At 37.2% G+C, this 18,535-nt stretch overlaps 1 protein-coding gene across 2 annotated transcripts in view; it reads right to left on the reverse strand.

Annotated features, from left to right (window-relative positions):
• The window catches only part of LOC150082000 (protein meiotic P26-like), a 263,546-nt gene that overhangs the window by 99,947 nt on the left and 145,064 nt on the right, over positions 1-18,535 (reverse strand). For both annotated transcript variants that reach the window (XM_090379044.1, XM_090379043.1), the window contains exons 8-9: positions 13,111-13,359; positions 4,719-4,791 (exon numbers count right to left, since the gene is read on the reverse strand). In XM_090379044.1, coding sequence (XP_090235170.1) covers positions 4,719-4,791; positions 13,111-13,359 — 322 coding nt within the window. The remainder of the gene's footprint in view (positions 1-4,718; positions 4,792-13,110; positions 13,360-18,535) is intronic.

The raw sequence follows: 18,535 nt of genomic DNA on the forward strand, positions 1-18,535 counted from the left end.
TGTGCAACAGTATCAAAAGCTTTCCTGAAATCCAAGTATATGATATCAAAATTATTTTTGGCATTCAGTTCCTTTGTGACCACATCATAGTATCCAATCAAATTGGTCAGACAAGACCTCCCTTTAACAAACTCATGCTGTGTCTTAACTATTACAGCAGTGTTATCTAGATGATACTGCAATGCTTCTTTAACCAGTGATTCCATTATTTTCCCTGGAACACAAGTTAAACCAACAGGTCTATAGTTACTTGTATCACCTTTTGAATCCCCTTTGTGAATTGGTGATACATCTGCACACCTCCAGGCTATGGGGACCTTCCCTGAGTTCAAGGAAGCTCTCATAATTATGGCTAAGTGTTTACTTACTTCCTTTGCTGCCTCCTTTAATATAACTGGATAGATCCCATCCACCCCAGGTGTCTTTTTTATGTTTAACTTCAACAATTTCTCCTCCACTTTGCTCTCAGTAATTACAAAATCACTTAGCTCCCTGTTACGAGTTTGATAAACTTCTGGCACTCCCCTCATTGAATAACTCCTCATGTGTGAAAGTAGAGGCAAAATACTCATTCAGTTTTTCAGCTACCTGAGAATGATCATCAATAGTCAACCCATCTATGTTAAGTGGTCCAATCTGATTCATCCCTCTCCTCCAAGAGTTTACATAAGTAAAGAACTCTTTGATGTTTTTCTTTGCATCCTTTCCCAAGGATTTCTCGTAATCTGCCTTCGCCTGCCTAACCTCCTTTGTGACTTGATTACTGACTAGTTTATATCTGCCATAGGCTTCTGTGTTACCTGATACTTTATATGCATCTCATATATTTTTCTTGTCTGCCACGAGCCTCATTAGTTCATCTGACATCCATTTAGGCCTCAACCCTGAACAGTATTTCTTAGTTGAAATGAAAAGCCAGGTAGCCTCCAAAATTAAGTCATGTGTGAATCCTCATGTGTAAATGTTGATGCAAAATATTCATTTAGTTTGTTAGCTACCTGAGCAGGATCATTAACAGTTGAACCATTGATATCAAGTGGACCAATCTGATTCATCCCCTTCCTTCTAGAGTTTACTTAAGTAAAAAACTCTTTGCTGTTTTTCTTTGCATCCTTTGCCAAAGATTTCTCATAATCTGCGTTCACGTGCCTAACCTCCTTTGTAACTTGGTTACAGACCAGCTTATATCTATCGTAGGCTTCTGTGTCACATGTTAATTTATATGTATCCCGTGAATGTTTCTTCTCACATGTATAATTAGTTCATCTGATATCCATTTAGGCCTAAATCTTGAACAATATTTCTTTGTTGGTATGAAAAGCCTAGTAGCTTTCAGGATTAATTCTTTGAATGCTTCCCATTTTGAATTTGCTGTTGGTAACATCATCAGTTCGTTCCACCGTATAGAATTTCAGTACTGTCTCAGACCACTGTAGTCATCTTTACGAAAGCAAAAACTCTTCCCTTTACCCTTGATGGTAGTTACCACTTTGAGTAAATCCCACTTCAACACACTGTGATCACTGCCACTTAATGGTTCCTTTATCTGTAGATTCTTGATGCATGAAGAATCATTACGGAAATCAGATCAAGAGTATTACTCCCTTTAGTTGCCTCCTGAACATGCTGCTGTAGAAAACAATCATCCAATAAATCCACAAAAGCCTTGCTAGTGTGTGAGTGACCAACCCACAAATTCCAGTCAATATCTGGGAAATTAAAATCCCCCATTATAAAACACTGTAATTTACTGGCCCACTATTTCTCTACACAATTGCTCATTATACTCATCAGATTCATTAGGCCTATGACACACACCTACTCTCATTTTTCCTTTCCCAGTGCTTTAGTCACACCAAACAGACTCAACATTGCATTGTTCACCCACATCAATTGGATGCACTTTCTTAGATTTTATGTGGTTCTTAACTAACAGCATAACCCCTCCTCCCTTCCTGTCCTGTCTATCTTTTCTGTACACATTGTGCTCCCCAAATTCCAGTTCTGCACTGCTTATGTCTGTGGTGACACTGTCTCTGATATCCCAACAATATCTGCCTTTGATGTCTTGACTAGCACTTCAAGCTCATCGAATTTATTAACTATACTCCTAGCATTGGTGTACATGTAAGTATACATGCACCTGTTTCTACTCTTAGTTACCTTAACACAGCCCATATATTTACTTGTTCCACTATGACTCCCAGCAGTCCTGGAAATTCCCATTGCCTTGCTTTCCAGACTGCTGCTCATTTGCATTTCAATAGAAGTGTGCAAGAATCACTTTTACCTCTGCCAGCGGCTACTGTTAATCTATTTGTCCGTGTTTCCCCCCTCGCCAGCTAGCAGTTTTCTGACCAAATATTCTTGCAATCAGCAAGAATATTTGGTCAGAAAATATTCTTGCACCCTTTCTATTTAAGTATCCCATCCCATCCCTGTAGAAGCAGTCTCTCCTGTTAACAAACAGACCAGGCTGAGAAAAATTCTACCACTTCAGCCTTGCATAATCTCTCCAGGGCCGAATTGATCGACAAGGCTCTCATCATATACTCCCTCCTATCGTGTCTGGGCAGAATTGCAGACACTTTCAAATTCAACCCTAACTCACGGCTTTTTTTTCAGCATTGTCTTGTACTTATTAAGTAATTCTGCCGGTCTCCTACTCTTAATCATTAGTGCTAACATGTACAACAATATCACCCTTTGTGCCCTTAAAAGATGATATCTGCCCTACAACGTCATCAACCTTCCCCTTGCAGACATACCCTGGTCCTGTTCCATCTATCCTTTTTTTGAACAATATGTTCCTCGTTTCCCTGACAATAGAGTCACCTACAACAACTAGTTCCTTTGGGACCAGCATATTCTGCCTTGGGAGTTGCCACTGTGTTCCATGATGTTCAAGTGCAAGCTCTGGCATTGATGTTGGCAGCTGATGGCTTGATGGGCTTCTCAATTTAAATCCTTCGAGGGCATCCACCCTGTCCTTCAAGCTCTCATATAAGCCCACAACAATGCCGAGTTGGCGCCTGATTTCCTCACACTCCTTACATTGCGCACACACAAAGACATTCCCCTTGGTAATATTATGTCCCATTCCTGACTGCTCCACAAACATCAAACAAGCAGTGCATTTCAATAGACTGTGATTCAGAGGGCCCTCCCCCCCCTCAGTTCTCCCTTGAGCCACAGCACTTCCAATAGTTTGAGCCTTTTTCTTTGCTGCTCTGGTCTGAGTCATGATTTCTATTCAAGTTCGATAAAATTCCAATACAAAATATAACCCTAAACCTATATCCCAATGCAGTTATAACACTATATATATGTATTCTGGTATCGAATATTATCTCCGAGTTACATTATATGACTTTCTTATCCCCTGTCAACTTATATGTATTAATTTATGATGTTATGTTTGTAATAACAAGGTCGCTATATTTATTTAGCTAAAAAACTACAATTCAATTGACAATGAAATTTAATAAGATTAATAAATTTTAGTGATTAATTGATACTACTATACTCGCTATCTAGTTTTCCGTTAAACCTTACGCTAGCATACATTGTATCTTTTAACAACTGCAGCAAGTTACGAACGGTTAATCTACAGACACAAGGTATTATTTACTTTCCAAATTGCGCTATCTAAATTCAAAATAAACCACGGAGCTTGACTAGGTCTACAAGCTACTTATAGAAAATAATTTAATCTAAAAATTAAGTCAATAAAGCAGCTAAATTAAAATCTTTGTGTTCGCGGGAGCTGCAAAACCTGTCCACACGTGGATTTGATACCCTTACCGATACTAAGTAATAACCTACAAAATCTTTATCTAAATTCAATTTAAACTAATGTATTGTTACTAGGAATATAAAGCAACTCTAAAAATTAAATTAATATGCCAATTTAAGTCAATAAAAAAGCAAAAACTTCTCTATTTGCTGGAGCCGTAAAAACTTCACCTGTTCACATGTACTCTTGCACCCCCTCCCTCTTGTACCTCTACCTACTTCTACCTTCTTCAACTTCATTTATACCTCTGTGCAGTCTCTATGGCAGCTTAGTTGGCATGATATACTGCTGGCTATCACTTTGGAGAGGTCTCAATTCAGTTCCCATAGAAGACTGGAGGCATTAAGTCTTCTTCAAGTGAGGCCAGTTAGCCAATCTTAGGCAGAGGGGAGTAGGGTTAGTCTCTGTGAGTTATTCCAGGTTCTTCAGCCTACGCAACATGCAAATCTATCGGCGCATACTTCTACAGATAAATACACAAATAGACACAAGTAACAAGTTCTAGCACCATTAAAATAAAAAATAATATATACCTCTGTGCTACCACATAACCCTCTACTAAAAATTTGCACAAAATAAGCTTATTCATGTTTTGGCAATACAGCATATGCATTCCATCAAAAAAGATAGGACATTTTTATAAAATGTAATTTGAAATGATTTATATCCATAAAAAATTTTTACTACAGAAAACAGTATTTTTTATTTGTAGAAGCTGTTTTCTGTGTGTTCTGAATATCAAGATTATCTAAATTTATTTATTTTTGAATATAAAAGTATTGTCTGTAATTTATTTGTGGTTCTTGTCAGTGAGGATATATGTTAAGAAATCTCAAATAATAATAATAATAAAACTTAATAACAGCTGACTACATTTTAAATAAATTAATATAATTACAAATATCAGTTATATGAAAGTTACCTGATCTGCATGGTATTCAATTTTGCTGCAGCACTCCGAAGAGGTGGGGCACAGCTTGACTGACCTGATAATGCTGTTAAAGAAAGTTATACTATTAAAGTCAGGTGACTACATTTTCTGATTAACAGTAGTACTACACAGCTTAGTCTCATTAATTAAGACATAAGTCACAATGAAATTAGTGTTGTAGGCTAAAAAAAAATAGGAGGGGAATGTAGAGAAACAAAAAAAAAAAAAAAAAAAAAAAGTTTAAAAAGTCAATAGCTCTGAAGAGAATAAAATTTTGAATAAGTCTGGTTATCCATATTTGTTTCTGCACTTAATGTTTCAAATGATTAATACCTTTAAAAAGTGAAATGGTTAAATAATGAAGTGGATTTTTTCAATTTTAATTCAAGAAATACTAAATAAAATTACCAAGTAAGAGACAACTCCTTGCCAATTTTTTATAAGTGAGCTAATATTGTTAATTTATTGGGGCACTGAGCTTTCCCATACATTTTAACCTACCAAGGAAATGAAATTAGTCTATTTTCAACCATCTGACAATTCTGCTCTTTTTTGACAATGTCCTGACCCCAAAATTTGGGGATCATTATCAAGTTGTAAAGAAAAGGCAGTGAAATAAAATGAATTGCTTCTAAAATAGTGATAGTGAATTAGCAAATTTATTAGATGAAAATTTAACTATTTCAGTGTGATTAACTTTGACAACAGTGTTTGCATACATCTGAAACATGAATGAATTAAATTACAATAATTGAATATTAAAAAAGCAAAACCTATCACTCCAAATTAGACTGATAGGTGTTTTGAGCAGCTAGAATGCTATGTTCAAGGGGGAATTGATTGGTCATAATGTTACTTTCAAACCTAAAGGTGGTATTTTGCAGCTGACTAACTAGGACTGCTAGTAACTGAATCAAAAGCATGGTATTCAATTTGATTTTATTCTGGCTGCTCAAAACACCCATGTCTTACTGAAATCAAAAGGGCTAACTTTTATAAGTTAGCCCTTTTCAATTACTAGCAATCCTCATTAAAATCAGCCACAAAATATCACCTTTAGGTTGAGATTAAGGCAGAGATTTCAACCAATCACGAATATAATAAAAGTTAGCCCTTTTATTAAGGTTACCTAGTAATCCTGGTTGTTAAATGACCACAAAATATCAAACACCAAAAAAGATGGAGATTAACACTTCGACCAATCACTAAATCCTGGACAGCAAATATTACCTTAGGGCAAGATTTGCTTGCCATTCCCAGTATAAATGTTAATCTCGCTCTAAGGTAATATTTGCTGTCTAGGAGTTAGTGATTGGTCAAAGTGTTAAGCTCCACCTTTTTTGGTGTTGGGAAACTTTTCATGCATTGTTATTTATTTTAAATATCAACAGACTACTTATTTAAGTTCTCCCTCCCCCATGGCATGCAGCAAAAACTATTATATTTTGTTACAACTTATTTTCGGCATGCAGGCCAGAAAATGTTTACTACTACAACAGAGACCAATTACAAACTGAAATCAAGATTGGATATTAGACCATACTGACAAAAAAAGGCTGCTGCTTGTCTGCACCATTACATATTATTGAATTGGTACAGAATTGTTGAATTTTCTCAATATTATCTTATTCTCTCCCACTTTGCCCTTCATTCTTGTTTCATTGGCCAACTTGTGGATAATCTCTCTCTCTCTTCCTAAAACTGAAATCCTTGAAGTTGGATCACTCAGTCTGCAAGGATTGAAGAAGTTAATATTTGTCTTGGAAATTTTCCATTACTTGCAGAAGTAGGGGTATTTTAATCCTCACAGACAGATCAACTCTTATCAATTATCAAACTGTTCATAGTTCTGTCATTAAAACAGATTCTTTTGTCCATATTTCTATAGTTACCATTTTTATTTTGTTGGTATTGTAAACATGTGGCTGAATGATGACTGATACTTGCTTACAGCTCAGCTCAACTACAGAGTTACTTCTTATTCATAGCACTATTTTTTTTCTTTGCAGTTTAGCAAAGCTTTGAATTTTTCATACCAACAACATTATTCATCTGCAGAGAAAGGTTTAGAGAATTGGTCAGTAACTCTGAATACTCTTCAGTTCCTGAATGCAATTTTTGACAGCAGAATGGTTTTTAACTGCCACCCTTCAATCACTTCCTTCAGTGCAGGAAGAAAGTGAGTGAATATGAAATTTATTCTGTCAAAGGAAACACTGGAGCATGTTCTTCACACTTTGACTCAAAATTTTTTCTCAACATTTTCAAGATCTGTCTCCAAACAGTATTTTATGTTCTTCAGATAAATAAAATAGTATGATGAATAAAAAGTCATCCTGTATGATGCTATTTTTCTGACAAAGGGTGGATAGGCATTCTTTTTAAATTTTAAAGCATTTTAGCATTTTCCTGCGAGGTGATCTGATTGAGGTGTATAAGGCCTTGAATGGTTTGAGCAAGCTCAATGCTGATGGGATTCTTCCTCTTGATCAGATTACACACCTGAGGGGGCATAAATTCAAACAGATGTGTATAAATTTGCCTTTAACCAGTGGGTGGTTGAGTGTTGGAATAAACTTCCATATGTCATTGTGGAAGTTGATAGCTTAAATAAATTTAAGGAAGAACTGAACAAACTTTTGGAGCAAATGGATGGGTATTTTTATTTTTTTTTTATTTGGCTGATGCTGTATAAGCTTGCTTTCCTGCATCATATGCCTCTACTAATGCTAATGTGAAGAGACTCTGCAAGAGACGGTCAATAATTAACCTAACTGCCATCTTTTTTAAATAGTCTAGAGCCTAAGAGAGGTTTTGGGGACACCAACCCAGATGTGGAAACAATATTCCATGGTAGGGCAGATTTGAAATTTGTTTAGATGAAATTTTGACACAGCTTTTGAGAAAACCCAGTTTTTTAGATGCAGAGGAAGCAATATTTGTTATGGGCTTATGCCAAGAGAGATTAGAAGTCAGGGTAATCTCTAATAGAGATATGTGGTCTTATCTGAAAATCATCAAAGAAAAGCATAGGACCAGCAGACTCCTTTTTGTAGGATATAAGACAGGACTGAGTTTTAGAAGGATTGAAAGTAACTAAGTTATTTTTGCCCTATTGGAGAATTACCCAGAAATCAGTATAGCTTTTGAGAAAACCCAGTTTTTTAGATGCAGAGGAAGCAATATTTGTTATAAATCATCAAAGAAAAGCATAGTACCAGCAGACTCCTTTTTGTAGGATATAAGAAAGGACTGAGTTTTAGAAGGATTGAAAGTAACTAAGTTATTTTTGCCCTATTGGAGAATTACCCAGAAATCAGTATTTCAGGAATTGGTGGTGGATATTGAAGATGTGGCTGTTTGTGCAGGACAAGAGTTCTCGAATTGGAAGGTGAAATGCAATGTAGTATCATCAGCAAAACTACGGATAGGATTTCCAGTCATGAAGAAGGTCAATAACATACAAGAGGAAAAAGAGTGGGTGAAAGAACTGAACCTTGGGGGAAACACCAGCATTAGTGGAAGTTTGCAGACAGGAAGCCATCTACCATTATCTGCAGCAAACAGTAGACAGAAAACTGGATACCCAGTTGCAAAAAACACTTGCCAATCCATAAGATCAAAAATTATTTAGGCCTTTATGCCAAACATGATGAAAAGCTATTATTCCAAATATAACTTGGAATAATTTGTTATATTTAAGCTTCTTTGTGTACTTATTAGGGTCCCCAATCAAGGGCCACTGTACATTAACTGTTTCTTCTTTGAAAAGTTGGTTTGTAGGTTCTCACACTGAAACTGACATCAAGTGCTTCCAAATATCTATTCCTTTATCTTTAACACCAAGAAAGGCGCCTCCATAGCCAGGTGGGCAGCAGTGCATTGCACACGCTTCTTGATTAGAGCGGGGTTCGAGCCCGTTACCATTAAATACGTAGGATGCGGAAAGGTCAGGGAATGACCACCGCATATCCCAGGAGCAATATGGCTTTAGTTGCTAATGCTACTAAAAACAAATAACAAACAAACAAGCACCAAGAAGTACTGGAAACTTGTTCATAAATTTCAAATCTGAAATGATGCAATACCAACTGATGAAATGTGTTATCTGAGCATCTATAAAAACATTATTTTTGTATAGAAACTTATGCACCATGTAATACTTTGCAAGTAATTACAAGCAGCCAAAAGCACTCCATCACTGAGCAAATGAACAGAATTGTCTCCTCTTATTTTAGACTCTCCACAACCTTGGTATTAGAAATGTGTTTGACCAAGACAAAAATCATCCTTCTAGTTTAGTCTGCCACGGTAAACAATTTCCAAAATGGAGGAGGAGGATTTGAAAACTGCTAGCAAAACAAATTTTCACATAACTTTCTTTAACATATCAGGGAATAATGACCTCAGAATGTGAATGTGAGGTACATTATCTCCAGGCTAGAGATGTGTTTAAATTTTAAAATGTTGGCATAACACCTAAAAGAAACAAGAAAATTGCTTTATTTAATTAGAGAGAAACACGAACACAGACTTTCTGCATTGGTGAGGATAACATGCCTAGAATTACCAACTAATTTGACCTGTTTGGGATTGCTTTTACAAGAAATTTCCAGAAGTTGTTTTTCTGGAGTTCGTCCATTTGTCTTTCAAAACTTTTAGATCATGAACTGGATTTGAACATGAGTCAGTGCCACTTTAGTAATCGCTTAGCATACATTTCAATTTGGTAACTCTAAAAAGTGTTTATATTGCTTGTCTCACTACTTCCAACCTCTTCTTTAAACAGACTTCTCAAAGGTTGTTACTGTTCTACCAGTCTAGTTATACGTTGAAGCATGTGTACACACATGCTTCAAAATCCTGTTTTTTTTTTTTAATTCAGTGGCATACATTAATTAAAATTGTTTAAATCTGTTTCCTTTTAGATATTAGTAAATCTCCACCAAGTATTCATCCACTTTCACAGGAAGGCATACAACTGCCTTTTCAGCATACAAATTAATGAGATGACAAGAATAGCCTCAAGAACAGTCTTAAATTTAATACCCTTGCTACTCCAGTTTTCAGGCCTACCATAACAGGTGCATTATCAACACTCAGACAGTTTCTTTTTTTTTTTTTTTTTTAAGGAATCCCCCACATGCTTTGGAGTTTCAATAAGCCAGAATATCACCAGTGGATCGACACCGGTGATATTCTGGCTTATTGGAAGCCATACTGACGATCACTAATCAGATGGAAGTTTTCTAGATAGTTTAAGAGTTGGCGGTTAATTGATTTCTCCATTATTTTAGAAAGAGTAGAAGTAATTGCAATGGGACGATAATTGGATGGGAGGGGTTTGTCAACCTTTTTAGCAACTGGCTATAGAGGAGCAAATGTCCGAGCAGAAGGAAAAACAGCTTTGGAATAAGAAAGTGAAAAAAGATGATACAGAACAGGAGCAAGTTCAGCAGAACAGGTTTTGAGAACAAGTGGAGAAATACCATCAGAATTTGCAGTTTTCTTAGCATCAATATTATTCAAAATCCTTCTGACATCCTTTTGATGGAAGACCACAGGAGGCACTGAATGGAACATGCTCTGGGAACGGTGGGAGGAAGTTTACTAAGATCATTAATACACGGGTTGGAAAAAAAATAGGATGCTAGCAGGTCAGCTTTATCCTTGGCTGAAGTGGAAATAGTTATATCTGGTTTTGACAGAGGTGAGAACAGAGATGGGCAAAAGTTGCAGCCAATAGCTTTGGCAAGAGACTAGAATGTCTGGCTACCGTTTGGACAAAAATCAAGCTTTCTACTCTTAGCCTGTTCGAATTCTAGTTTGGACTGATTAATAACTGCTTTACAATTGTTGCAAGATTTGATGTTGTCAGAAAATGAAACTGGAAATTTGAATACAAGCCAATTGCAATATGTAACTTTCTTATCTTGAACAGCTTTAGCACATTTAGCGGAAGGCCAAAGTTTAGATAAAGGGCAAGATTTTAAGTGGAGTGTGGAATAAAGGATTCCATCCCTACAAGAATAATTTCACTGACACAATCTAAGCAAATGTTGAACATCAGAATCTTTGAAACAGTAATCTGACCAAGGGAATGAAGAAAAGAAATCTTGCAGATCATCCCATTGTGCATTCTTGTAATGATAAACAACACGAGGTTGTGAATGGTCATGAGAGAAAGGCTACGTTGGAGAAGAACCCATCACTGAGTTGTGATCTGAGGTGCCTAGAGGACCTCGAATCACCTCTGCTGTGTACTCAGAAGGGTTGTTTGTGAGAAAAATATCAAGTGTGTGATATATTGTCTTGGATTACTCATATTGGGAGAAATTAAATGGAAAAGTTCGGTGAAACTCAAGCAGTTGTTCATGGATCATGAACAACATTTTTGATTCATGCTTGATCTCCTAAAGAATTTCTCACTCATCTTATGGACTGCTGACTTTTTTGCAAATGGGTAGCCAATTTTCTCTCTAATCACTCGGCTGTAGGTGACAGTTCTCTGTCTTCTAACTTCTTCAGTAATGCTGGTGTTAGCATTAGTTAAGACATATGCTGCAAGAAAGCAAGCTTATACAGCATCAGCAAAAAAAAAAAGGAACCCATCCCATTTCACCCATCTGGTTACTCCAAATGTTTGTCTAGTTCAGCCTTAAATTTATTTAAGCTATTAACTTAAGGAAGTCTGTTCCAGCAATCAACTACCTGTTGGCTAAAGGCAAACTTCCGCACATCTATTCTACAACCGTCTTTCCTCAATTTGAATCTATGCCCCCTCAGATTCTTGATTGAGCAAGCGGAACTATCCTGTCAGCATTGAGCCTGCTCAAACCATTTAAGGCCTTATACACTTCAATCAGATCACCTTACATGTGCCTAGTCTCCAGATGCTGCAACTTGCAGAACTTAAGCCTTTCTTCATAAGTGCACCTCCTTTGTTCCTCTCACCAATCTTGTTGCCCTTCTCTGCTCGTTCTAGCAATTCTACATCCTTCCTAAAATGAGGCCTCCAGACTTGTATACAGTACTCGAGGTGTGGCCTGACCATTGCCTTATACAAAGGGATAATCACCTCCTTGTCTCTGCTAACAAAATTCCTATATATCATTGACAAAACTCCATGACACAGGTGGGAACAGAGATGGGCAAAAGCTGCGCTGGCCGCCCATCTGCACTGCTCAGAGAACTTCATATCTGACTGCACAAATACCCCCAGATCTTTTTCATTCTCCACCAAGGTTCAGTTCAGTTCTTTCTCCCACTTTCTTTCTGTTGTATATTAACAATCTTCTTCCACTGACTGAAATTCCCATTCACACTACTGCTGATAACAGCATTACATTCTATATTCCAGTTTAAGAAATCTGGCCATGCAGGTCCCAACTTCTTGAATGTCCACTACCAATTCATTAAATGCTGATCTCAAGATAATTCTCATGTGGGACGAAGAAAACATAGTTAACTTTTAATCTTTTTAAAAACCAGAACTGTCTTTTATTTCTAGCAAAAAAAAAACCTGCTGCTCATCTAATTCTCAAATTTGATAACATTCAGATTTCTAAACAATATCACACAACTCTATTTAATCACTCCGACGTCTTATCACTCTTGACAAAATTACATCACAAATGTTGCTTCCACATCAAAAAAGTGGGTTTTCTTTTTCATTCCCAGCATTACTTTTATTCTATACAGCTACTGACTGTGTACAAATCTCAAATCTGCCCTACCATAGAATATGTTCTCAGAGCTGGGGCGTATCCCCCAAAAACTCTCTCAAGCATCTTGGCTCCATTCAAAAGAGGACAGTTAGGTTAATTAATGACCCATCTGTTATCAGAGTCTCTCTCTCCACACTCTGTCTCTCAGATGTTCTGTTTCTGCTGCCTTTTCTGTAGATACTTCCATGGGCACCATTCTTCTGAACTGGCATCAGTATTACTCCCACTCTTTTCCAAATGAGTCTGAACATATACCACAATAATTAATTTCCCAACATCTCTCTCTTTTTACATGGGAGGTAGAAGACAACCTTTATGGTAGTGATCACTTCCCTGTGATACCCACCCTTTGTAAAGGGGGACCATATCAAAATTATCTCTAGAAATGAAGATTTAATATCAACAAGTATCTTCTGTCTTCTCTACCTTTAACCTACGCATGGTACTAAGCATAGGTTCTCATATCTTTTGTTTGGGATTTTCATAAAATTAAGTCTTCCTCTCACATTGATCCCTCTTAAAAAATACTTTTTTTATTATAATCACAATCTTCACACTTAACAGACTGAAGAGGAGTGACAAACAATACAGGTTCTACTGTCTGCATAATTTTCATAAAGCATTTCTTAACAAACGGTAATTAACAATATACTTACCCACTGTAGATAGCAAAGAAGAATTACTAATACCACGACCCAATGGAATGCTTGTATTCCCATTCATCAGAGATGGTTCCAAAGGACTGTTCACTCGCTGAGGAGTAGTAAGACTGGTCCCTCCATTCAGCAATCCACCTAAACTTTCAATTGGTGATGCCTGCATGCCATGTAGCCCTGGATTAGGAACTGGGGAAGACACAGGACTGTGATGCTGACTAGCAGCATCAAGATTCAAACCAGGAACTCCTAAACAAAATTAATCATTAATAAATGATTAATGATTAATTAATAAGTACAAAATGCAAAAATATTACTGTAAAATAACAAAAATTTAAGCAGCAGATAATGTGAATAAATATTATGTTTATACTCTGGGACTCTGTGTTCTCTGTCTGGGTAATACCTAAAGATTCCCTCAAATCTGCCATGGTGTCTGTGTTCTAGTATCTCTGCAAAGCTAGACAGACAGACATGTATGTTGGGTAAGTTCTGTTATTTGAATAGAGTTGCATTGTATATATCTCTTGGAAACCTGAAAGCTGCATTCAATTGGAGAGCAGCTACCTGATCCTTCAATCCTGGCAAGTAAAGGCATGCCATCTAGTGTAGGAGTCAGTCTTGGCTTTATTCAGTCCATCCACTGGAATAGAAAGGACAGCCCTGTTTGGAATAAATTAAGCAGATAGTAGTAAGATGAAAGAGAGTTAGGAGATGAGTAGTAGATATCTTTTTGGATTATTGAAAAGAAAAAGGCCACAGTTCAAGCTGGACAGTAGGAGAAGTAGGGGAAAAGGTTGTAGGTATCCCCTCAGCCAGCCAAATAGATGAGTAGATGGAGGGTTTGCAATGTGTGAAGAGCAGCAATGGGTGTAGGGATTTAGAAGGGAAAGTAAGAGGAAAAGTAGGAAGCATCCTCTTTACGTGCTGAAATGTACAGTTTAGAACAGCTGAAGGGGAGTTAACAGACCAGTGCCCAGTTCAGTTAATTTCACCCAACATTTAGGGTACAGGCACTCAAACTTGCTTCATGCTTCAGCAACTGCTAATTAGCAAGGGGGAAAGAGGCCAGGGGCCTTTTTCCCCCTTGCTAATGGGGAAAAAGGAAAGGGGGAGGCCTCTCCCTTTCCTTTTTCCCCATGCTGCTTGACTTTCAGTCATATACTACTCTCTAGATAGTGAGAGAGCAAGTGATTTTAGGTTTCATGGCACATGAGCAATTAAGGTAGCACTCTCTAGAGAAGGCAAGAATGAATGGACATGGGGAAGGGGATGTTAATGAAATTTTTCTCTATGGAAGAATGATGAGAGAAGAGAAAAGATTTTATATCATTTATTTTATTTTATTTATTTATTTTTAAAGAATTGTGAGAATCTCCATACAAGGGAGAGTACAATGAAGAAACTGATTCCACATTCAAAATTAAGGTTAGGGTGTACACTTAAAGCTAAACACATATTGCAATGCCTGATCCAGCTCTTCAACACCATTGGCTTGGTGATTTACAAGATAGAAAATACAAGAAAAATACTGCATATTCCAATCCATATGTATAAAAATACATATTTCAGAATATGTGGCATAACTCAGTACCAGCCACAAATGTGATTTTTTAATTTTTCTTCTGTATGCGTTTTAATATGAAATTCACATGGAAATTCACAATAAACACAGAAATCAACCTCACTGTAATTTATCTATTTTATAGAACTTAAGTAATTCTGATATAATTAGAAATGCTGATAGTGGTGGACAAAAATTATAAACAAGTTTTCACAATTAGCCTTTCTAGATGCAAGTGCAGTACACTTTTGTGATATGCAAACATAGGTTTCTACCCCTCTAGTGGGAGTAGAAAGAAAGAAAAAAAAGCACAACTGATTTCATACATCATTTAGATTTTTCGGAATAAAAGGCAAGTAATATGTTGAAAATAGTGTGCTTCATAATTTCATTCTTTATTCTGACACTATACTAGAAAATAAGAACAAATATCTTTTGTAACAAATGTCTTGTTATCCAAAAAAAACATTATTTCCTGACTACCTTACTTCCAATGCTCAGTAATGCAAAAGCAGGCAAAAACAGATCAGAAACCAAAGCTCTATATGGAAAGTTAACACAGAAGTGGGCATTCAGTGTACTTTGTACACAAACATGGTACCAGAAAGAATTTTTTTTTAAAGATTTCTTTGCCAATTAAAAATAATTTGATACTAATTTAAAATGAATATTATACTTAGATTATAAGATGTTAGCAGTAGTAGTGGCATTTGTAAATTTAGTATCATCAGCAAGAAAGCAAGCTTACAACGCAGCATCAGCCAAAAGGGGAAAGGGGGGGGGAAGAAAAAAAGAAAAATACTTCCCATTTCACCTATTCATTCCCTCCAATAGTTTGTCTAGTTCTTCCTCGAATTTAAGCTATCAACTTCCACAACAACAGATGGAAAGTTTATTCCAGCAATCAACCACCCGCTGGTTAAATGCAAACTTCCACATATTTCTTCTGCAACCATCCTTCCCCAGTTTGAATTTGTAGCCCCCTCATGTATGTAGTCTAAGCACGAGAAAGAATCCCATCAGCATTGAGCTTGCTCAATCCATTCGAAGCCCTAAAAACCTCAATCAGATCACCTTGCAGGTGCCTATTCTCCAAATGCTGCAATTTGCAAAACTGAAGCCTTTCTTGGTTAGAGCACCCCCCTTTGTTCCCCTCACCAATCTCGTTGCCCTTCTCTGTACTTGTTCCAGCAGCTCTACATCCTTCCTAAAATGAGGCCTCCAGATCTGTATGCAGTACTCAAGTTGTGGCCTGACAACTGCCTTATACAATGAGATAATCACTTCCTTATCCCTGCCAGCAAAATTCCTGTATATCGCTGACAATTATCCAATGGCACAGAAACACCATATGAATGATTTATTACATTGGGGAGTTGACAGCAAGGGAAGAGCAAGATGATCACAGGGGGAAGTACTACAGGCCCTGAAGGTCCACCCAAATATGATATTCTGATTGTGGAGACAGTTCCAAGAGAAAGCAGAAGTATCCTGAAGAAGTACACAAAACTAGCCAAGGATCATATCAGCAAATATATGGTGTTAACGGCCAGACAATGAAGGAAGATGACAGCACAGCAACTCATTTCGAAGTTTGCTGCTGCCTTGCAAGAACAAATCTCCACTAACATGTGTCACACAGACCAGAGAAATATCCATATGCAAACCCCTCAATACCAATGCTTGTAAAAAGAAGAGGTCATTTTAAATGGTGACAAGAACAGGTCAACCAGACCCATGTGTAATCGCTTCAATATAACGTACATGAACAAGTACTGATTTTGTGGCATGCAGTCCAATTTTCGATACAGGTAACCGTCATATAACACAGTGGTTTGGTTCCTACAAAATCTCGTGTAATGCAAAACCATGTTATAGGGACTAAGAACCAGTACAAAACGGGAGGTTATGTTCCAAAAGCTAACAAAAATACACCATTTTTTTAAAACTAGCAGAAACTTAATTTTTATAGTAGTAAAAACTTAAAATTTTAACTTTATTTTTATAATAGCAGTAACTTAAATAGTAATAACTGAACAAACGTCTTACCTTACAAACTGCGATACTTATATGTGAGATAATGTACGTTCATTTAATTTTCTTCCTCTTCATCGCTGCTAAGCACAATCTCTTCTACAGCATCTAGATTTTGTGTACCTTCTGCTCTCTTTAAGTCACGAACTGCACGCTTCAAAGTCACAATTTTTTATGGAATCAAACAAGCACAAGTTCAATAGCACAGAACCTAACCCAGGGATCTCCCAACAAAATACAGTGGACCCCGCTTAGATATAAAGCACAAACTTAATTTTATTACCTTACCAATTAACAAAGTTAAATGATACATGAAAATCGGAATATTTTCCAGTCAGTAAAATAAAAATAAATTTACGCTTCTGTACATAGCTTAATTAATATGTATTGTATTATGTACATACTAACTAATTAATATTTCTATTCACCGACTTATTTTTGGTTGTAAAATTTGAAACAGTAAAAATGAGAAGAAATTAATAACAAAGAACATGGCATGCACAAGTTGCAACAAACACGATATGGACAAGTGAAAATTTATCTGAAAATTTATTCTTATGTACATCTGAAAATTTATTTTTAGATGATCGAATATTTCATGGAAGGGGAAACACATTTCACCATAATAATGTGAAAACCCACAGAATTCCAGCCATCAGTACTATACCAAATGCAAGAAGATCGAGTTTACTACCTGTTTATAATTGATTACACTAACATAAAGACCAATAAACCGGAAACTGCAAATAGTTTTTATTGTTTTATGGTTGTGACCTCCAGAAATGTGCTTTAGAAAAATGTCAAAGGCGATAACAACTAGCGAGTCAACAGTAGGAATTCACAAAAAGGAATGGAAACGTTAAAAATTACATCAAATAGCAGGATTTTCCCAGGACAAAAGCTCAAAAATACGATGTTATGCTAGATTTCCGGCAATTCTCAAACCGTGTTATACACCAATGAGCCAAAACATTATGATCAGCGAGTTGTTATACAAATAGAAGCAACTGCAGGTGAACTACAGCGCATGCATGGGTTGAGACGCAGTGTAAAAAACACCTGATACTGAGCTTAGTTAATCAAGTGTTACTCTTGTTCTTCAGATGGGAAAGGCAGTGGACTTAAGCGAGTTTGACAAAGGCCAAATTGTAATGGCCAGACAATTGGGTCAGAGCATATCAGAAATGGCATGGCTGGTGGGATGCTCACGGTCAGCCGTGGTTAGTACCTAGCGAAAGTGGTCCGAGGAGGGGGAACCCACGAACCGCCTGTGAGGTGTTGGACGATCACGGCTCATTGATGTTCGAGGTCAGTGAAGGCGCTTCTGGATGGTAAGTGGCAACAGAAGGGAGACTGTGGTACAACTTATCGGTAATTGGAATGCTGGTGACAGGAGTAATGTGTCATAACACACAGTACATCGAACCCAGCTGAAAATGGGACTACACAGCCGCAGGCCGCTCTGAGTGACCACACTAACCACGGTTAACCGGCAACAGCGCCTACAATGGGCATGCGAGCTTTGAAACTGGACCTTCAGTGATTGGAAGAAGGTAATCTGGTCCAATGAATCACGTTTCCTGTTGCATCGTGTGGACAGCCGGGTACGTGTACATTGTTTACCTGGGGAAACGATGGCACCTGGATGCACCATGGGATGAAAACAAGTTGATGGCAGCGGTGTCGTGCTTCGGGCAATGTTCTGCTGGGATATTGGGTCCAGTCATACATGTGCCAGGCACTCTCACATCTACCACCTACCTAAACATCATTGCTGACCAGGTACACCCTTTCATGGCAACAGTCTTCCCCTCTGGCGATGCAGTC

The sequence above is a fragment of the Mastigoproctus giganteus genome, chromosome 8 (assembly GCF_048544385.1).
Source record: "Mastigoproctus giganteus isolate SK-2022 chromosome 8, ASM4854438v1, whole genome shotgun sequence".
NCBI classification, from domain to species: domain Eukaryota; kingdom Metazoa; phylum Arthropoda; class Arachnida; order Uropygi; family Thelyphonidae; genus Mastigoproctus; species Mastigoproctus giganteus.